Below are 23,271 nucleotides of genomic sequence, written 5' to 3' on the forward strand. Positions count from 1 at the left end.
GAAGCAGCATCCTATCAGTTGTGCAGCATTTGGATGAATCTGAGCAGATAGTAGAGCCCAATACACTTCAGAATTCATCCTGCTACTTCTATCAGCAGTTACATCATCAATAAACACCAATGACCCAGTTCCATTGGCAGCCATGCATGCCCATGCCATCAACTCCCCACCTTTTATCTGCTTAATTCGTCATGAAATAACAAGGGAACATGCAACACCTGGCCATGAAAATGTTTATCAGTCAACTGTCCAATTACTTTTGAGCATCTGAAAATGAGGGACTATCTATAAAAATGTCTAGAATTCCTAAATGTTTAATGTGTTATTTTGTTAAACCCCTTGAATTTAAGCTGAAGGTCTACACTTCAATTACATCTTGATTGCTTTGTTTCAAATCCACTGTAGTAGTGTACAGAGGCAAAATTATGAAAATTGTGTCACGGTTCAAATATTAAAGTACCTAACTATGTACCAAAAAGAGAGATAAATGTCAACTCTATTTCGTCATATCATCTTCAATATATTCTTTGCACACTAAAAAAGGCAACTCCTATCGTTTTTGTTTGCACCTCCAATAAAATGGCCGATAATTTGCGCAGAATTGTGAGTAGAGCGTGACGTCACCGGGTGTAAAAGAATCGAGTCCTCCTAAACCTGAGCCGTGACACATTACATTGATCCACATTTATGTACAGTGGCCTTGGACACTGTACTGTATATAGATCTCTTATTTAAATTTATTGTATTTTTTTCAATGTATTGTTTTCTCTCCTCTGCTTCTTGTATCTGTATATATTATTTTAATTTTGATTTATGATATTAGTTCTACTTATTTCCTTTTACTGTGCTGTAGCCTCTTCTGTATCTTTATCTGGTCTATTGCTAATGTTGCTGTAACACAAAGTCTCCCACCTGGAGTCAATAAAGTGTTATCTTAAACACCATAATTCCACATAAGAATCCAGCCTTACAAAACAAGGTGCGAGTATACAGATACTGCTGTCAATAGCCATATTTAAAGTATTGACATGTTTTGTTTTTGACTGAATGGCATTAGAAAATACACCAAGGTTAAAAGGCCAAAGCCTCAGGTGCATTTGCAAGAATATGTATTAACTGAGTTATGATCGGTGGTACAAATAACATTTAAAGCAACTTCATTGATTTTTGCAGGTTTAAGTACCAGCAGAGATCCACAAGGGTCTGAAAAGTCTTAGAGGAGGATGTGGCAGCAATCAGACATGAACCTTGACATTTATGGTTCACAAGTGGTGTCAAGTGGTGTCAAGTGCTGTTGACAGTGTTCAGCTGCCTGCCCTGAAGGCACACCTTAGCTCAACGCAGCTATAACACCTCAGAAGCATCAAATCTCTGACAGTTGTAACATAGTGCAGGGACATGCATACTGTCCCATCATCCTCTTCTTGGTAGCCAAAGATGCAGAGTTTTAGCAGTCATCTGATAATCCTGGAGCCTTTTGCAAGATGCAGGGGGTGGCTGGGTGAGATTTAGGGTGTCACGAATGCTGCCGTCTTCAGGAGCCAGCTTGTATCAAACCCTTATCAGTCAACACCCAAGAAAGATCAGGCTGTGGATTAGCACTCGCAAATAACATATGCACACATCAGCACACAAACACACACTCTTCACTCCCACACACAGACAGAAATTACTCTCCACCTGCTAAATATCTCTCATCGCATCAAACATTCATGCCAGAGAAGGCGAAGGTGGTAAAGTAGAATGTGGTAGGTGCTATTTCTTTTGTCACCCACAAAGCAGTTTTTTGCATCGCTATTCTGGGATGATGACAGGCATGGTGGTTTGATGGTTCTCTCAGACTTATTAGAATTTCTCAACTTGGATGAACTTTTTTCCAAAAAGGTAAAAATCCCATTTGGAGCATGAATGCTGTCAGTAAAATTCATTGCAATCTGTCTAATAGATTTAGAGAGATCTTTCTGTGCCAAGTTAAAATTTTGGACTAGGGCTGGTAGGTGTAAAAGGAAAGCTCATGAAGTGTCTAAAATGGAAAGCATTCATCCTCTGTGGAGAATAAATGTGCACATAACTTTATGGCAATCTGCTTGTTAGATGTTGACATTTTCTGGTACAAGTGGACATTTTGTCCAAATGGGGACACAAGATGAAAGATCAGGGTGTCTACAAAAACATTAGGCTTCACCCTCTGGGGAACATGAACTTCCACAGCCAGTTTCATGGAAATCTGGGCATAAGTTGTTGAAATATGGCCTGAACCAAAGAGATAGAAGGCTATGCTCAATTTCATGGCGCTGATAGACAGGGTAATAACACACACTACATACTGTACCTGTGGCCTGCCTATAAATGCAATGTTTTACTTTCTGTAGCTTCTTTATTAGTCTTTTGTGTCAGCTACTACTTCTCTATTTGGATTTGTGATGTGGTAGACAATATGTCGTACGACCTTGTCCCTTTTGAGTATACAGTATAGGAGCCTTTAGACTGAATCACTAGTGGGGCAAAACTCTGTATATTCTCGTAATTAATTTCCAACCTAACAACTGAAATAAATGCGTTCAATGCGAATACACAGTCATATGATTTTCAGCCACACTATCAGCATACCTCTGGGGATGGTAATGTCGGTTGGTTGGTCAATCTGACTTTGGTGATATTTCCCCTAATATTTCCTCTAGTGTCATCAGGAGGTTGACAAACTGTATGTGGTTTTAAGTGAAATGCCTCAACGACTATTTGCTAGATTGCCATAGAATTGGGGACCGACGTTCATGTAACCCTCAGGATAAAATGCAATCGCTTTGGTGATCCCCTAACTTTTCATCTCGCGCCATCACCAGGTCAAAATTTGAATATTTCCAGTACTTTTTGATCACATAGATGCAAAATTAAAGCCATTCCCGTCAACCTCAGCAGCTCACAAAGTCACCAGCGTGGCTGTAGACTCTTTTTTTTCCGTATTCCTTTTTTCTATTCTCAAAGTCACAAACTATCATAATTGAAACCTTATTTTAATTGCTTGAGCAAAAAAAACAAAAAAAACAAAACAAAACAAACAACCAATAAATGCGGAGTTATGTTAAGAAATCAAGTGTGTAGGAGATTGCTGACAAAAACGTTTGAAGCAATTTTTATGGTGTCTACATTTGTCTGCCTTCCCATGAGCAATGTTTACTGAAACATTCAGATAACAGCTATATACTGTAGATCCTCAGTTGTGAAAATCATAGAATTTGGTGATTATCCAGTTCATGACATCTCAGGAAAGAGCTTGCAGTTTGGTAACATCGGAATTTTTTTCTTCATAAAACATTCAACAGGAAAGCAGAGTTACATGGATAAACTGCATGCAATAAATATGATGAAGATGGTGGGCTATTCATCACTTGAGCTGTGATATGTTTCAAGCTCTTGAACAAGCTCTTTTGTATAAACCCTGTTGTTTTTCACCTAAACAATGTCCTATATGTGTCAACAGACCCGTGGAATAATCACTCTCATCGAAGGTAGAAAAAGGGAAAAACTGTCCATTTACAACAGACTGTCTGTCCTGTGGTTTCAGAGGTAAGAATCCGTGAATTAATACAGAAATGCAAATGTACCATGGCGCTCCAATGACCGAGTGGCTGGTTGTTTTTCTGCTGCTTTTAATTGGTGATCTTGTGACCCCTGCTTGTAAAAAGGACAACATGCAGTAACACAATGAGAGCCCAGCCTTGGCATGCATTAAGTGTTGAAGGCTCACCCACGCACATAATTACCACAGTCTTTCTGTGGTATTCGATGCCATGAGTGGTTGTTAAGTGGTGCGGCTTGAATTTGGAAATTACTTCCCTGGGGATGTGTTGACTGTGTTGGCCTACAACAGGTGCCAGCTGCTCGTCTATGTAATTCATATGGACAGAGGTAAGATACGATGGGACTTGTAACTGGGATTCAACTAAATGAGAATTTTTATAGATATATAAAGCTGAAGATTTGCTGTGTTGAAAGTTGATATTTTTATGCTTAGTTTTATTTTAAACAACCACAGTAGCATGATTGCAAAAGCCTCTGACATGCCTCTGAAAGACCATTTACATCATCACACAAAATTCAGAATTTATTAAAATTGTGTCAGAGTGATTCTAGATAATGGGCTTCAGACAAAATGTAATGTTGATATGTTCTACAAAAAATATGTAACTTAAATTCAATCCTTATTTTAGAAACTAGCACTGTACTAGCATAACAATGACTGACAATTATTGCATTTTTGATTTAAGCCTAATATCTGCCCACTGACGAAGCAGCATAATGGGTCGGTCAACTTTCAATGACAGGTGGCCCAAAACACTGGTTAGATACTTTTCACCATAAACTGTGAAGAACTGAGAAATTTCTTGGAAATCCTGCTCAGTTTCTTGTTTACTTATTCTTTTATTAGATATTTTCTAATTTAAATAATAACTTTGCTAGTTTTGCACTATTTATTTATTTTTTGTTTGGATTGAACCACTTATTTTTGTGAAATTTCAAGAGATAGGCATAGAACCTCCACATGACCAAATATGTGGATAAACAGGAAAGATAAGAAGCAAGATGGGTTGGGGTTAAATCATCATGATTAGATCTGCTCTCCTCTGGTTCCTTACTTCAGTTTCAGACCACTCCGAGGACAAGAAAGAGGTGGTGAGAGAAGAAAGGAGGGATGAAGTGAAGACAGCAGAGTGCACGTGTGTGCTAGTTTCTTTCTGTATCCATTATTCTGAAGACCTGTTTGAGCTTTAAAACTCCAGAATGATCGAAGAGATCATTCAGGTTGGTCCTCGTTTCACTAAGAGGTTGATTTCAGGCCGTGACCTGGGTTTAGGATTAATATTTAGTAAGGTCTGGGGTCAGGGCTTTGCGTTCACGGCATGTGTTCTTGTGCATCCCTCTTACCATAGTCTCTCGCCCAATTGGAGCGGAGAAGACATACTCCAGCTGGAAGACAATTGCCAAAGCCTGGTGATTGGTCATCTTTAGCTCCACGCTGCTGCGAAGGCCCAGAATCTGGGGGAGGGATGATGTTGCAGAACTGAGGAGAGAGAAAAGAGACACATACACATACATAATGAAGGAATGAAGGGTGTGTTAAGAGACATACAAAAGGAAAGAGGCTATGATGGGACACACATAAAGATTATTTGTGTGAATGGTATGCTTTAATGATATTACTAAAGAAAATGACAACACCTCAATAAAATGTCCAGGGTCCCCTAATGTCTTTTATTACTGTTTGATTTATTTTCCTTTTAATAAAAAAATAAATGTTTTGGCGGATTTACACTCGCTTGCTAAATGTTCCCTGGCAAGCACTGGCCTCCTGTGTGAGCAGTGGAACAGCACTCTTGGTATTCGTCATTCACAGTTTGCAAACACCACAGGCGGGAGCATACTGTGAAGTGCTGGCGTGTCACGAGTTGGGGCCGAGTGCCTTTTCTTTTTTCGCTTCGCGGACTCTCTGAAGAATGGAGCAGGCAAGCACTTCAGATTTTTTTTTTCATTTTTTTCTCTCTTTCTCTGCTGTCTGGAAGCAACAGGCATTACACAAGCAAGACAGACTGGCAGCTTTCACTGGCAGCACCCAAAAAAAGGCAAACATAATAATTACTGCCTTCATTGGTGTTATCATACTAAACCACTTTTACACAAGCACTTTCTTCTTGTAAGAAAACAGAAAAGTTATAAAGTTCTGAGTATTATTTGGATGTTAATAATGATTATTGTTATTCACGTAATACAGTAATTGAGCACAGATTGTTGGTTAACGTGGGACTGTGTTCATTATGCATTTGCTTATTTGTGTGAACTTTCGTAAGGTGAGACACCGATGTAATCATCCACATAATCACCACATCAGCTAGTTTCTCATCTGAAGTAGCAAAAACAATACATTTTGATTCAGATGCACACTGCAAAGGGGATCATTTTTCACAGTCTGCGTGTCATCTGTTGAGTTTTACAACATTTTTTTGGCAGTTTTTCCTTTGTTGATCAGACTGATCCTATTACTCAAAAGTGCTATGCATCATTATTCCATGAAACTGTACAAAGCATCCCACGTGATCATACTGAGGGACAAAACTTAAAGAAACATACATACACCTACAGAAAGGTCTGGAAGAATATCATAAAACACATCCTGTGTAAGCAGTGGCCTCTGCCATCGATGGCCACTGAAAGCATGTGTGTGTACACCAATATGCTTTCAATTAATTAGGTATCTTGCAGATAGTACTTTCAGCACAAACACATTTCTTCACATCCCTCATGGTGGACATCATTAAGGGAGACGAATTTAGAGCACAGAAAAGTATCAAAAATATGGCTCTGCAATATGAAAATGGGAAATACCAGCATTTTAAAATACTCATCTCATTATTTTTGGTACAGCTGCAAAGAGCATCTCCCAATCTCAAACTTTTCTCACTATATCGCCATATCATTCTGAAACTACTGAGTGAGAAAATATAATCTGCATCACAGTTATACTTGAATGGTTTCTTGTGATATATTTGCACAGCCTCCCCTCATCCCCTAAAAAAAAAACCTCGAAAAAAGCCTAGAAGAAAATGCTCGAGTGAGAGGCACGATTCACTTGCACAATGTCACTGAAACAGACAAAAAACTTTTTTTTTTTAATGCAAAGCAGTTCTGCTCAGTGGCTCACTGATGCAGTTTCAGCAATTTCAACTCACTAATTGAAATTGCTGGCTGTTGTTTACACAAACCTCGGTCAGAGGTTTGCTCGCTCACTACATTTATGACAGGAAATACTTCCAGTGATTTTACGGGTTGCAATGGGGTATTTGTGACAGTTGGTGCACCCAGAGCAGAATGAGTTACAAAGCATAAGGTATCTGAAGGGACTGGGCTTTTTTTAAACCAGCACTGATCCATTATCAAAATGCTGTCTGGTTGACAAAACTGAGGACCCACCTTTTGTTGATAGTTCAAATTTAACAAAATAAAGGAGTGTGTCTTAACACTAATTCTACGTAGAACCTTCTGAAAGTATATTCATTTTATTGAATGATTCTCATTCCTGTAATTAAAATTACCATATATTTAAGATCATTTTGCATGGTAATGCAACGGTGAAATTCTCACCCAACATCACCTGGAGTTTAGTTTCCGGTTGTGGTACCTCTCCAGCTTTGGTTTGCATCTGACATGGTAAACCATCCAATCCAGCTGTTTTACTGCTGATCTAAGACAGACGATGCTGACCTTACATCAGCAGAGCAACTCTGAGAAGGTCAGCATTGAGTGTTAAGGTGTCTCAACAAAACCCAGAGGCAAAATCAGCAGGAGTCATATCTCCTTGATTGGTTATAAAGTACTAGCATGCACTGGAATGTATTGCGAGGCTGTTTTATGAGGCGGAAGCCTGTATGGTAAGGGATGGATTGTAAATTATGAGGCTGGGGTTGGGTTAGGACATGGGAGGCCTTATCAGGCATATAGCCTTTGCTCTTTGAGCAAGGTCAGTGGACAAATTACAATTTCACAAACAAAATAAAAACATAATGTAATAAAATTTTAAATGTTATTGTGTTAATCTGCTAACCTGTTATGAGGTTATGTTTTTTGTTCCCTACATTATGTCTATTTGACTGTCTGGTGCGTTGCAAATTTCAGTTAAACTCAATGGAACTTGATGGACACACAAACTTTGATCGATGGAGTAAGCAATAAATTGTGTAAAAATGTTACTTTAATTTTATGTGGCTTTTTGGACTTTTTGTGACAGATGACAGTGGGAACACTGACCTGATTAAGCAGATTGGATATTGGCATGACAGATCCCCGATATAACTAACTGTGTATGTACAGCCTTAGATTACCTTACGCATAGAAGAATGGTTTTAATCAGTTCCACGCAGAGAGCTTTACAGATTTTAATTTGGGGGGAAAAATAGAGGTTTTGGATCGGTACTCAGTATCAACCGCTAAGCTGAGTTTGGGTATCGGTATTGTGGGTTGTTCAACTGGGTTGAAGTGCTTACTGTGAAGGCCATAGCGTATGACTCACATCATTTGCATATTCATCAAAGTGTAAGTGGCATAATAGAAGCGGCGGGAAAAAGGAAGAGCTGTGTTGAGGTACTTTTCAAACTTAGTCCAGTTTACTTTAGTCCATAGCATAGGACAGCTGTATCACACAATCAAACAACCAGCCTCGTGGCAGCATTATGGAGTGCTGCCTCGTCCAGCAAAACTGGAGTGCGTTCGCTGTCCTCTCATATGACAAAATGACTGCTCTTAACCCACTACATATGATGAGGAAGGCAGCAGGTAAAATACACTCAATATATACGGTAGTTCTAGGAAAGTAGGAAAATATCAAGCAAATGGACATAAGGGAAGAATAAGATACAATTGTGCAGTTTTTACTTTTTCCAGACATATGAAAATGAAATTTATAGCAACCTAGCTTTTTCAAAAATAGTCTTGCTGACTTTACTACATAAACTTTCAATCACTTGTCTATCAGCAGAAAGACCTGCACTTGCAGAGTCTGATGAAATACCATAAAAATAAGCAATCCCGTAAATATTTTTGCACATTTGTGGATTTTGTCTGAAAACAGTTATGATCCACCATCTCCTGTAGCCTACAGTAAACAGCTCCACTGTAGACATACACATGTGTGTCCTCTGCTCACCTGTCTTTGACCAGGGTGCTCCGTTTTGAGAGGCTGTCTGCTCTCCCTCTGGCCCCTGAGGCTAAGGGCTCCAGAACCACCACTTGGGGCTTGTCAAGGAAACACCAGCCATTGTGGACACCGACATGGAGCCTTCTTTCCTGGATGACAACTGTCCTCAGTGTATCCTCCGGTCCTGGCTGTTTCTGAGTAACAGTGAGAAGTAGGTTGGAGTAAAAATTTTAACAGATATTACACTACCTCACCCCCATCCAACACATCTGGGATGAACTGGAACGCCGACTGTGATCAGTGGCCAACCTCACTACTGCTCTTGTGGATAGAAGCAAGTCCCAGCAGACAGGTTCCAAATTCTGGTGGAAAGTGTATTTCCACCATAGGGCATATTAAGGCCAATGGTTTTGGTATGACATTTTCAACAATCATGTATGATTATATTGCTTGGGTGTCCACAAGCTTTGTTTGGATGTCCATATACTTCTGGCCATGTATTGTTTCAAAGCACAAGACAGATATCTTAAGATTATCAAATTTCTTGCGAATCATTTCATCATATTTCAAAATATGATGAAATGATGAGAATGACAAAGGATTGTTTTTGGTTTGGTTTGGCAGATTTGGTTTTAGATCATGAAGACCAAATTAAAAGAAATTGTATTATGATTAACAGCGCCAAAGGGATTGCCTTTTTTATCCCTTTTATTTGTTTGTTTGTTTAATATCTCAAAAAAAAGAAAAAAATCTATTGTAATCTATTGTATACAAAATTAAAATCTCAAAATACTTATGATTTTATAAACAATAAGGATGATGGCATCTCCTCAATGGATCTTTCTTCCGAATGAACACTACAATTACAAAGACTCAGTGACAGCTTGTCTCAATTATCTCTTCACACTAACCTCGGGTTATTCTGCACCCTGATGGGTTGTCTGACTGTCGGCAGTCTAGTAACCCTCTTACACTACTCTTGCACATTACTGATGAGGAACTTTTTTGAAAGGCTAAGCATCCTATCAATTGTTGGCACTTTTCTATGTGGACCAGAAAAAGAACTCTGGGGAAAACTTAAATATTTTGATTAATTAACATTGCTACAAATATAAATATTTAAAACTGAATATGGTCGGCTCAGGGCAAAAATATCAGTCTCAGCTATCAAAACCCATACAGTTTAAACTCCACTAAGAACTAATACGTGACAGTTGACTCAGTACCTCTGACAAAATACAAACAACTTGTCAAGACCACAAACACCCACACACAAGTTCAAACACCTGTGCTGTTTACTTGTTGCTTTGTTGTGTGTGCTATCATAATGAATTGATTTGGCCACACATAAGGGGAAAACAAAAGAGATCTGTTTGCCAACAACTTCACCACAGAAACCTTATGTGTTTACAGCTTGTTCCACTGTCCACAAATGGCAAAAAAAAAAAAAAAAAACAATACTGCTTTAAGTGACAAAAAGGATTTTCTGTATATATCCTTCTTTTTTCACTGTTTGAAATTTCTCACTATTGCTGATACCATGCCTGAGATTTTGGTACCAAAACCAACTTACTTGGAAGAGAAAATGCAGGAGAAGGTAAAACAATGACCTAAACTGTTCATTGTATATTTCCATCACTTTGACTTTACTAATAAACAGGTTTAGACAATCTGGCTGAAGTGTTGGCCTGTTTAAATCTATCTGATCATCTAACTGTGTTTCTTGCCCTGTTGGAGTGTGTTTCAACAATGTCTCAGCAATTACTTTGGCAAGTACAATGCTGTTGTAACTGACATAAAACTATAAAAATAAGAACCCAGCTGTAATAAAGTGGAATTATACTTTAATAACATAACTGTCTGTCATATTTTATGGAGAACATGATTATTGTCCTTTTCAAAATATACTGTATGTGCTAATTCAAAGATGTTTGTGAGAGACTGACTGTAAACTCTTTTACCCCAAAGAGCAAAGCGGTGCAGAACTCGCCTCTCTTCCCACTCCTTCCCATTTGTTTCACTACACTCTTTTCCCTCTCTCCGTCACATTTCTCACTCCCACTCTCCCTTTCTTTCCCTCTCCTTTCTTGTCATTCTCTCTTTCTGTCCCTCTTACTGCTTAAAACCTTCTCCATATCCACCCACACCTTCTCAATCAAATTAGCATATAAATTCAGCTTTGGGTTCTTTCTTTTAAAACAGCAGGAGCAGGAGCAGGAGCAGGAGCTGGAGCAGCAGCCCAGCCTGCCTGGTTACTGTACAGCCCACACAAACCACTGCTCGCTGCTGCTCTCCTCATATTACATCTCTGCACTGACTTCTCTCTGTCTCCTTGTTTATACTCCTCTTCTTATCGTCGCTCATTCTCTCACATACACGCAATGGCCGATATGTGTTCAGCAGTGTATCATATTTATCTTTAGAGATGTGGATGGAAGATTAGGGTTCTCGTCATGACCTCAAGTGACTTCTTCCCTTCACTCTTTCCCCTTGGTGAAAAACCCCAGTATAACCTCTCCTCTCATCTTGTGCTGTATTTTGTAGCAACATGGATCCATGTTGGTTACACATTTGTACAATACTGGTAATTCAAGAACAGAAGCCAGACAGAGTTGATATGCTAAGTTTTCATAATGAATACCCAGAAGGCTTTGTTTATAGTGTCTTGTGTGTTTTGTGGAAGTTTACTTTTTATTTACCTATAAGAGGACGTGGTGACTCACTAATGCAATGCTCTATGTATAGTTTGTTTCTAATCGTGTCAGCTCTCATTTGGCTTTGGGAGTGTTACATAACTGTCTTCCAGCTGGATCACATAGGCTAAGGCTCCATTCAATTAATGTTTGAGGAACGAGTGCCAAGACTAAGATGCACCCTCACAGAGGGGCGTTCATCACACGTTTCAATGCGGGACTCAACCACATGCACGGTGCATGCACCGTGACGAGCGGTGGAATTACTAATTGCCAGAGAAAATATTGAAAAACAAACAACATATATTAAATCCCTGGGTGTGCACTACACAATTAAAGTGAGGTGTTGCAAGTGAAAAGAGAAAAAAACAAAACTGCGTCTATCTTGTTCACAACTCACTGTGTAGAAAATGGGGACAAAAATGTTTTCAATATCTGGACACATTTTCTCATTTACATACTCGGATTAAGTCATTGCATTGTGTGACTGAATTCTCTTGTTTTGATGTATACAGTGTATTTAGTTTGTTCTCAGTTCTCTCTTGTAAGAGAGAGCTTGATTTCACTGAGATCTCCGACAAGCTGTGCAGCTCCATCAATCTCATTCATGCTTGTTGTCATCTTTGTTTGATTCTAGCTCTGGCATCATTTTCTACTCGTGGTATGATGCAACCCTTTATACAGTTTATACAATGTTTTTCATTTTTCGTTTTCCAAACATACTTCATATTTCTGCGCTTGTAATCTGTATCATTTGTAACATAGTAACTTCAATGCACCTTCAATGAAGTTTTTTAGTTCTTTAGTGATAAAGTAACATGCTTTCACTTTTTTCACTTTGTCCTATCTTTACTTAATATTTTCTCCTTTTCTTAAATTTTATTTTACTTAATTTTACAGCATAAGTATACAGTGTTTGTACATTATATTTATATCAATGTGTATGCCAAGCACCTTTGACAAAGAATTGTCTTTTGGGACGAATTAAACTATGTTACTTTACCATACCTTATCTTACTGTAGATATTTTTGGGCTAGCTGCATTTCATAGAGCTGGTGTAAATTAGCTATGTATATTTTTCTTAGCAAAACATTATATTGTCTGTAAAATGAGATATCCAAAAAAAAACGATTGGCAGCAGGCAGCACAAGTATGACAGGATAACTGTAAATAACTGCTTTCAGTGACATCCAGATTATAATTGTTAGTGCATCTTTTCCTACAAAATCTGTCTGCCCGCTCCTTTTTCTCCCGCTGCAGACAGTGCCTGGGAAGATGACAGTGAAATGGTTTTGTCTTTTGTTGGACAGGTCTGCCATGAAGTGTTTCAGAGAGAAAATAAAAGACAGACGGGGAGAAAGTTGTTTTTAGGAGAACATCAGTTAAAGTGTTGCTTTCTGTTCTCCACATCCCTCTCCTCACGCCTCTCCTCTGAGTTTCTCTTTCATTTACTTCATTGCTCTTTTTTCTCACTCCGTCAGTTTCTTTCTCTCTACCTCTCTTGCTCACTATCCTTTCTCTACTCCCTCTCGCCCCTGTCTGCTGCTGTCACAGATTTCTTCCTCCCTCGCCTGAAATATGAATATTTTAGAGCTAAGAAGCTTAAAGGGAACAATGAAATGGCCCCCAAGTTAAATTATACTCCATTTCCAGAGTCACAGTAGAGGGACTTTTCTGACTGATGACTGCAACGGTGCCACAAGGGTGTGTCTTTCTCTTTTTCACACACATATAAGCTTGTTTTCTCCTGCCTTCTTGTCATATATGTGATACTTTCCAAGATATTGCTTTTCAAATTGCTAAACCAGACACTGACAGTGTAACCGATCAACATTGCCCCCTCATCAGTCATAATATACATGTGACATTTGGGTTAGAAAAAGAGGAATTTCTTCGAGGCTAAAATGCCTTAATGCTTTTTGTATCATTAAAGGAAAAGGAAGGGGGAGGCAGAATGAAGCTAATTTGCATTGTTTTGGAGGCAGTTTGTTTTAGAGGTTTGTTAACAGAGTAAACAAAGGCAGTACGTTGTAAGAGAAGAGTTGGTTGTAGGTTTTTTGTATCCCAATTAGACGAGTCACCATATTGTGGGTGTTGTAAAAGGGAAACAAAACCTTGTGCTTAACCACCATCATTTCCTGTTAGAAAAATATAGATATATAAATTTAGAGAAAATGAATCAAAGCCAGTGCATCACTATTATCTGTGATGGTTAGTTTCATGGCTCTGTAGTGCAACAAGAGCAAGCCAAAGCCGACTTTACACCAATACGGGCTTGAGGGCTCAAAAGAAATGCTTCTTAAACTGCAAACCCCACACTTCTAATGTGTCTGCAATCTCTAGGAAAGATGACCATATTCCTTTGAAATATGTGGTGGAGATAAAGTGCTCGCCAGCAAGTCAGATAGCAAGATAACTCTGGTGGAAAAACAAATGTTATCTTTGAAAGAAAAACCCTACAGAAAATACAGGCAATGCATTTCTGTGGATGATTTTGGTGCATAACGTTTGCTGAAGAGGTTTGTATTTGATTTCGTTCAACATGACTGGTATTAAGTCAGACACATTTTTGCCTTTTTTATTTGGAAGGTAACCCCCCCCTTCCCTCATTTGAATTTAAACCCAAGATAAAATTACAAGTACAGAGCTGGAAGATTATTTCCTCACTTGAGTATTCACACCTGAAAATGGCCTTATCATTGTCAAGCATTAACAACAAAGATTCTCTCTGATTCAATTTACTGGTCCAACAGCTGGGGGAGGCAGTGGAAGACGGAGGAGTGAGGATGAAATATTAGTAAGCAACACTGATTTAGTTGGGGACACTGTCATTTGAACAAAATGGAACTGCTAAAACAGAAGGAAAGTCATTTAGAGCTGATTCAGAAATAATAGCAGTTGGGAGAGAAATGGAAAGCAGGAGGCAGCTGCCTCATTGTGCAAGTTTGAGCAAAATGAGTGTAGATTTTCAAAGGAGAATAAATTAGTTTCTGAAGGTTATTTCTTTGTGCTCAAAGGGCAGGAGATGAAGTGGGAGAGCAAGTTCTCTTTAATGGCTCCAACTGGGACATATGAAGCAACACTGCCTGTAAACCACCCCCTGATGACGCAATAGAAACTCTTTGCACCAGTTAATTTCGAAAGAGCAATGGCCAATGGGGAAACTCCAACAGTTGGCCGGCCGATCAATGGTGTAACTAGTAATGAGTGAACAAGGATGTGTTTTAAGATAGCGTAAAGCTCTCTATTGACACTTTTTCTAATAGATACTTTGCCAGTTATTTAAAGGAAAGAAAATCAACTCAGAGGAGTATAGAGTATAAACAAATTCAACTGCGTATGTCTGAGCTGAACCTGAATAACACACCTATTATGTGTCATTATCATCTCAATGAGAGGAAAAAGTCATCATGCTCATGTGGAACAGGAGCTGAGCTGATCGAGCTGCCAAAGCAGAGTTCAGCTCAAATATAGTATCAGCAAAATAATTTAACCAATCCTATGACTCATGAGCTAATTACATCTTTTCTTTCTTATCTTGACAGTATAATGAATGATGTTCCCTCTCATTTCTGATTACCCACGTTATCTCACATTATATTTGATATGTATTGTATGTATGATCTGTTTGCCCAGTCTTATGTAGCTGCTTATTTGTGTGTGAGTGCACACAAACACAAAGACATAGACATACTGCATATTGAGGGTATGCAGTGTATGTAGCTTATGTTCTGTTTCCTGCACGCTTGTGCCTGCGAGCAGGAAACTGAGATCTCCAACAACCACAATTATTCCTAAAGTTATGAGAAAACTAATCTTGCAATAAAATGTAGAAACGTCTAAGCAGAGATAGGGTTTATTTGTTTGTGTTAGGGTTATCTTAAACACAGTTTTGATGGGAACAGACACAGGCAACAATTACGAGGGGTACAAACTTGTGCATCTTTTGGGGATGCACAATAAAGAAAGGGTCTTGAAGACTCTGGGCCCTCCATAACAGCTACAAAAACATTAAGTACATTACATTTTTTATAACAATACTTGTTCATTTGCTGTACATTGCTTTATGGGAATTTACATATTTTTCCTCAGATATGCAAGCCTAGTTGGTGGCAATGGTTAGGGTTACAGAATGATTTCAACTTTTCTATTTACTGTGTTTTAAAAATAATGACAGAAGGAAGCCAAAAATATCTGAAGGGAATTTCTTTTTTTTTTTTTTTTTAGGTAATTGCTAGTATTTTCACAACTACAGCATTGTTGTCAGTGGGTACACAAATGAGGATGTAAAGGCAATGTCAGAAAAAATATGAGACTTAACTGGAAAAAAATCAAACTTACATTTGTATGTTGTAGACCTGCAGAGATCATCTCTGTCATGGTAAATGACTGCATAAGAACTGCTGGCATCTGTATGTATTCATTTCTGGTCACTTTTTAGTTTTTCAGTCCTTGTCATTCATTTTCTTCCTTCACAAAAAAATGTAGCTCTAACAGCCATAAAAGACTTTATGTAAAAATAAATAAATAAAAAAAAGCTAAAAGCACCTGGGTTTGATACTTTATAGCTTTTACAAAGTTGATTTTTTCCCTGTATGACACCATTATAAGCCATTTGCTATTTTTCAGTAAGTTTTCATGTCAGTTCTTTGTGAGATCAATGTGTAAGCTGTTGTATAAGATAATAATAACTCTACAGATGGCAACTGTCATCTCCAGGGGTGTGTGTGAGAGTGTGATAGAGAAAGAATGAGAGCACGAGTGCTTGAGAAAAAGAAAGCAGGTGAAATTATGTCCCGCCTGAGTTTTGTATATGCCAATTACCAGGAGAGTTACACAACTCTGGCATGTTGCTCGTACCTTTGAAAACCAGCAAACAAAAGAAAAATGTTTTCTGAGTTTTTGTGTCAATCAGGTATCTATCACCCAGTCACTGAGAAGATGCTAGTTCACCGTTAACTTTTTGTCATTTTCCACGTTCTGACCAATCGATTAAGCAACAGTCAGGACATTGACCTACACTACAAACCTGTGTTAAAGCAGAGCATCCATTACATTCATATTTTACTTTTTGGGATAATCATATCAGGCAAATATTGGTCTGGCTGAATCCACTTTCATAGTGTGTGTGTGTGTGTGTGTGTGTGTGTGTGTGTGTGTTGCTACCAGCAGTGTGGATGTTAGCTCCCCCATATTGAGGGTGAGTCATCCATGGCAAGAAACAGTGGCATCATCATTAGCATGCCACTCTCATCCTCCCACTCCCCTACTCCTTAACAGATTGTAACTGGCACAGCGCTTCCACCAATCTACTCCTTAACAGATTTTAACTGGCACAGCACTTCCACCAGTAAATCACTGTTACCCTCCTGATGAAACACTCCCATAATTCACCAACAAAAATATTAAGTCAAACACACACCCACACTGCTGCCTTCCTACTTCCCCTCCTATTTCATACCACTTGTCCCTATAAGCATAACATAACACATGCCACTTTCATCCACTGCACATTCTACATCACCATGAGAACATTGTGTTGTAATACAGTTGGTTCCACTTGGAAAGAAACCCCAAATGCTGAGTCCAGTCCAGCACTGAATACCAACAGGATACAAACATGCAATATTATAACCTCAAAGGATAAGGCTGTTATTTTTATATGTTATTATTGTCAAAAAATTCCATGAGAAGACCAAAAGCAGCAATGTGTTCTATTCTATATCAGTACTTTTTGACTTCCCTACCCTGTGGCACCCAGCCCCAAGCCCATTTGTTCCTATTGAAGACATGACTCTTTAAAAACAGGTAACTTATGGTTTAATTTTTAAAAAGAGCTCCTTAATTTCCTAATACAGCTGGGCGCTGTAGTTCTTTTGCAACCATTACTCAAACAGGATTAAATAGTGCATTTGTTGAGGACTTTTTTCAGCCAACGATTAATACACATTTGGTGGAATAGTGAGCATTTATGGTAACGGGATGGTGTATGTTCAGGGTAATAAAGGAACATGTCATCCAAAATAGTTTGCGGAGAACAAAGGACCTTTATGGCACGGAGGAAAAACTTACATGGGGCTTTGGATACAGAGAAAGTACATGTTAGTAGCATCAATTCATCATCAGTTTTGGTCTCTTTATGGGATTTGTTGACAATAAAATAAAAAGCAGAATTTCACCAGTGGTATCCTCTAGGGTTAAAAAATAGTAGCAAGACATACAAATTGTGTGCAGGAAATTTGCATAAGCAAGCAATACATTTTGAGTTGATGCTTTGGAACCAATACCTATCTCAGTTGTGCTCACAATTCATCACGACTGTCTCAGAAAACCACAGACATGAGACAGCAATATGCTAAAGATGTTTAGATATCCAGTGGGAGCATTTTTGTTTGGTCAGAAAATCCCTGTATGTTATTCAGAAGTATTTGGTGGTTAATACATTTTTTTTTTTTTTTGTTTGTTAGTTCTGTTTTTAAATGCTGTACTTGCCTTTGTGCTTCGTTCAGTTTACTGTCACGAGTTTAAGGGAGCACTCTTAACACTGCTTAACCAGGCAAGTTAACCACTGCAGTTAGCATTAATGCCACTTACTACTGAGATTGTGACATCTATCTGATTAACACTGGATTGTAATGATCAGGTTACTTCTTTTCTTATTAAAATAGAAGGTGATTATTGGAATTTACACAGTTCCGTTTACAAGCACTGCAGATTTACATACATCATGATGATGATATCTGCAAATACTAAGTCCCCAAAAAATATCAGTCCCACACAAGAAATTCTTTAATACTGAAAAAGCATTACTTTCCTTCAATGTTACTTTAACAAAAAAGCCAGTTTTAGATGAGTCGAGCATAATTTTCAGATGTTAAATAATCATTGCTGATCGTCGTCAGCTGTATCTGGAACTACATGATTACTACTTGATTTCCCTTGCCCTACACCCTCATCACACAAGTGCTTCATCTTACTTTATTGTAAGCCCTAGCAGAAAGTGCGTTTTCTTCCAAAAGATTAATAATGCAAAATTTGCAATAGTTGAGATCCCACTAGTGATTATTTGATCCTATTAATACTGTATCAGGTCAATGTATCTCACGGTGTTCTTAAATGTCTCCTGGAGGCAACTTTGTTTAGTTTGGTCAGATTATCCTGATATATCACTCCAGCAGTGGAAAAACAGAGTAAAAATGCAATGTCTCTAATACTTTTAAAGTCTATGAATCTATCTTTCCTCATTCAACCACTGTGCATGCTTTGTCTGACTTACAGGGTCTATAACCAGTCGCAGTCTATTTCATCTAATCATTGGCTCGTCAGTCATTACAAAGACCTGGATTTCATGAATATTGGATGTGAGCTGAGTGCTTTAAACCCTGTTCCTTTTGCACTGCCGCAGTTACATGGGTTACAGGCCTAATTCTGATAAAGAAAAGGCACATTCAAAGGTTTACCCAAACTCAGTGTCCAATTTCAGAAATGTTCAACCTCTTTTTTCTTTTTTTATAGTACCATGTCCACAGGGGCAGTCCCAGTTTTCTCCTTTTTGGACAAATGAAAACTTCCTGGAGCTTTGTTGCCAGAGTCTTTCTCAATTCATTAATTCAGCCTCAGGCGTTTAGTTCTGCCTGCAGCGTGGCATCGGTCCTCACTTGCTCTTTTCTTCCTCTTCATCATCTTCTGTTCTCCTCGGTCTTTTGATCACAAGCCAGGATGTTACATAAATCCTGACAAGATCTTGACCTTTTTATCAAGAGTAATAGATTTTATTGGAGAAGTAGGTGAACGCCTGTTATGGGTCATCTGAGGTGATGTCGCCTCTGGGTTCACTCAAACTTGAGGACGGTAGACATGTTCATGCAAACCCCAAAGATGAATATTGTTACATTTTTAAAGTGGAGGTCAGAGTGTGTTTCGTGAGGTTAAAAACCACAGTTGGAATTAGCCTGGTGCTCATTAAAGTACCTATTGAAGCTATGAAAGGTAGCTTTCCATAACTCCACAGTAGTTCACATGAAAAGCACATCAACTAGGGCACTGGCTACATAATATATGGGAAAGTGGACTGGAAGAAGAAGCCACATTCTGTGATAGTTTGTTGGACTAAAAATAGAAATACTTAAGGGGAGATTATGCGAAGACTGTATGTCAGACTAGCAGCCAGCATAAAGGATTCGTCTCATGCTGCACTGTACATTCATCTGTCACCCCATTCCTCCTCATTTTTGCCAATCCATTTCTGCCTCAATACCAATTTAAGTCACAAACACACACATACACACACTCATTCGCACAGTGGTAAAACTGAGTTGGCAGTTGAGGTGTCGGCATCACTTCAGAGACAGCTTGATGACAATCCAGCTGGAGTCACACTTTTAAAGGTCACATACGGCTGAAACACACACTTTTTCTTTCTCTGTCGGTCTCTCTCTCTCTCTCTCACTCGCACACACAAACACGCACGCACACACACTCACACACAAATGACAAATACACACTTTAATTAAAAGCTGCAATCAAGCTGACTTCTGCAAGTATTAACACCTCTCAAAGACGTGAGGATGTCGTCATACTACTGAAGTTATAGAAGTCTGGAACATTTTACTAATTTTGTTAAGAGCTTCAAAGAAAATTTCACAAATAAGAAAAAGGAGCTGTGAATGCCAAAATGAGTAATTTATTCATGCCAACATGTGACTTACACAGTGGATAAGGAAAACAAAGTTGTAGTCTACTCCATCCTTCGTATCCAATTAGGTAAAGGGACGTGCATTATGTACATCAGCACATGCGTTACCATAACCCACTGCCAGTACTTATTTACCGAAGTCAGTGTCCAAACAATTCAAATATTATGCACATGTATGTCCACTGACTGCTGGAAGAAAACTGTACCTTTGAACTAAGCTTTCATTTAACGAGTTGAACACCAGAACATGCTGAGTGATAGACACTGATATCTATGTTCTTCATTCTTTTTATACGTTACCCATCGTTAATGTTAGGAATTTTTTTAATTTTATTTAGAATTTACATTTGTTTCCAGGGAGATATTACTGAGTTTACTGTACAGTGTGACTTTGCTTTTATAGATATTGCTGCTGCTGCTCTAGAAATAATATTTTATTATATTTAAAAAAACAAAAAATTCTAACACTGTTCTGAATTTATTCTTTATTCAATAATAATTTTATGAATATATATTATTTTTAGTAATAAAAAAGAACCAACAAAGGTATCAATAAAGTACCAGAGACATAAGAGTAGTGGAAATTAAAAAATCCTAACCACACCCATACCTGGTTCTGACACTCTTTATTATCGCAGCTGACTGTACACAACATTTAGGTAGCTTCTCATCTTTAGCCGGTGCTAATCATCTCTAATTCCATGAATAGCCTGATAGTGGATTCATATTGGATAAAATGTCATCAAAGCCCAATGTTATTTACAGAAGCTTAAAAGGAATCAGCAAACTAAGCTGTTGGAAAAGGGATGCATTCATGAAGCACAGTGGTCCTTTGTTAGGTCCCAAATATATCTCACGTTTCAAAATTCCTTAGTAATCTCCTAGTAAAGTTTACTCTATGTTTAATTTTTAAAAAAGAGATGCAATTATATTATTTATATAAAAAAAATAACTATGCCACTAAATTTCGATCTGTGCCCTTCAATTTCTTCATTTAGTGCCCCTAAAAATAAATGTAAGCACAGAGCCGTTACCCTCCACTGCAGAGTAATACTATTTCTAAATTGACAAGGGCTTCAGCTGACGCATAAGCCAAACCAAAATGTGAAAGTCTGGTCGCCCCACTAGCAGCCCCTAGACGCGTTAATGGTCATTGTCCTGAGGGTTGTGCTGGCAGTAGGGTTTATTCCTTTAGGCGAACAAAATTTGCCTCAGCAAATTTAATGGCAATCTGCTTATTAAATTAGGTTTTTTCTTGTATGTCCATTTATTAATTAATGCATCCATTCATCTCTCTCCCCTCCTTTTTTTGGTCACATAATCTGTACTAGGCACTTTCAGAGACTTCTATTGCTGCTCCTTTGCCATGGTGGCCGTCTGAGACTCACTGTATTGTTGCAGGGCAGCATGAAAAGTCAGTGAGGGCACATTCTCCATACAGCCCCCCTTTGAATATAAGTAATCTTAAATAGGCCTGCAAATCCCTAAAGAACTGGCTCCCTCCCATTGGTCTGGGGGCAGTTCTGAAAAGGAAGCAAAGGTGGATCCATGGGCTGTGGGTGCCCCATGGCATTGTCAACATTACATTACACATTGTTAATAAAGGGAACAGAAGAAAAATAAAGCTGAATCAGCCAGCCTAACCTCACCAGTAACTTTGTCCTTTTCTATTCTTTTATGTAGCTATGTAGGCATTTTATTCTGCTATTCCTTTTTAATATTTAATTTAATTCATTTTATTATAAAAAACTACCAACAAGGATTATAAGTGCAAATATTGTACAAATATTGTAAGGTAGTCAAAATTATGTTAAACTATGGCTCATCAATCTGCCTTCCAAATTGCGCAGAGATATTTGTTTGACTTATTTGGTCGTATCTTGCTTGCTCTTACCCACTTGTATAAAATAAATATTTTTGAAATATATTGAAGAAAAGGAGTGACCTATGTCATATTTTTTCAGTGTTCTCAGATGACAATTTTTGTGTCATTTCTGTTTTAAAAAGCATGTACTGTGAATTCTAAAAGGCAGAAATCAGTTTTTCAGTATAATTAATTGTTTTAAATATCATACTTTTTTCAAGATCAAATTTTGCAAGAATGAAATAAATGTGAAAAAATGTGACAAATACAAAATCATTATAACTTAATCCTTGATGTTCTGAGTCCACATAGTTCTCAAAATTACTGAGAAAAAACGCAATATTATTGCAAAACAGTGAAACCATTATTTTTTTCCCCACATTGTTAACACTACAGTACCTAGGAAGCTTTAAATCAACTTTTTACGGCAGGGGCTTTTCCACCTAGATTCTTCACTTATCCATCCAAATAAGCACCTAAGCCCCAAACCACTAAACAAATTTTTGACAGTTAATCTGTTTTTGGTATACTTAGTATAAATTCAAAAGGTAGAGACACTAGTGACAACCATTTGCTCCGCTTGACAAACTCTAAAAACTGCCTTGGTCCCCTCTGGTTGACATTTATGATCAAGCCTAGTAGTATCAAAGCGCAATTGGAAAGAGATAATTAGTGACAGAGTTGTCATATCAATTATCATCCCTACCAAAGACACATCTAACTTAGGCTGAAGTGAACAGATAGACCTGTGCAAAGTCACTGTACAAGTAATTGCTAGTCCAGAGTTGCACCAGTCAAATATGGTTAACCATGATGGTTTCCATAGACAAGAAAAATGGAAGAGAATAGATAAGGTCCATTTAGTTTGGGAGGTGATGTGCCTTAAATAACAGTGGCAGCTGTAAAAGGGCTTGTGCTTCCACACTAAAGAAACGGAAAGTAAGATAAAGGAAAGCATCAGGCTGAAGAAAATACTGTTGGTAGAGGTGTGTCAAGGCCATCATTGCCATCTTTAATTTGAGGAGCGCAGTGAACTGCTACCTCAGAGGGATGAAATGTTATCAGGATTGTGTAGGTACCTTTATATCAGAGAACTATAAGGTGATATAGTTCGCCCCTGTATGCACACCATATATTGTATATTTAAAAGGATGTAAGATGAGTAAGAAGACATATTTGCTTTACGAGTGTGTATATTTCAATATTCTCCCTCGCCCTGTATCTATAGTTGATTTTTCTCAATAGAAAAAATTTAAACGGCCAAACTATAGAACCACTGTTTGAGAATATATTTATGTTTAATAAGGATGATTGGATGTGGTTCCCCACCTC

The 23,271-nt window shown here is 38.1% G+C and overlaps 1 protein-coding gene across 2 annotated transcripts in view; it reads right to left on the reverse strand.

Annotated features, from left to right (window-relative positions):
* Positions 1-23,271, reverse strand: part of nphp4 (nephronophthisis 4) — a 163,287-nt gene that overhangs the window by 97,274 nt on the left and 42,742 nt on the right. For both annotated transcript variants that reach the window (XM_040152451.1, XM_040152450.1), the window contains exons 7-8: positions 8,696-8,880; positions 4,927-5,062 (exon numbers count right to left, since the gene is read on the reverse strand). In XM_040152451.1, coding sequence (XP_040008385.1) covers positions 4,927-5,062; positions 8,696-8,880 — 321 coding nt within the window. The remainder of the gene's footprint in view (positions 1-4,926; positions 5,063-8,695; positions 8,881-23,271) is intronic.

The sequence above is a fragment of the Xiphias gladius genome, chromosome 18 (assembly GCF_016859285.1).
Source record: "Xiphias gladius isolate SHS-SW01 ecotype Sanya breed wild chromosome 18, ASM1685928v1, whole genome shotgun sequence".
In the NCBI taxonomy this organism is placed as follows: Eukaryota; Metazoa; Chordata; class Actinopteri; order Istiophoriformes; family Xiphiidae; genus Xiphias; species Xiphias gladius.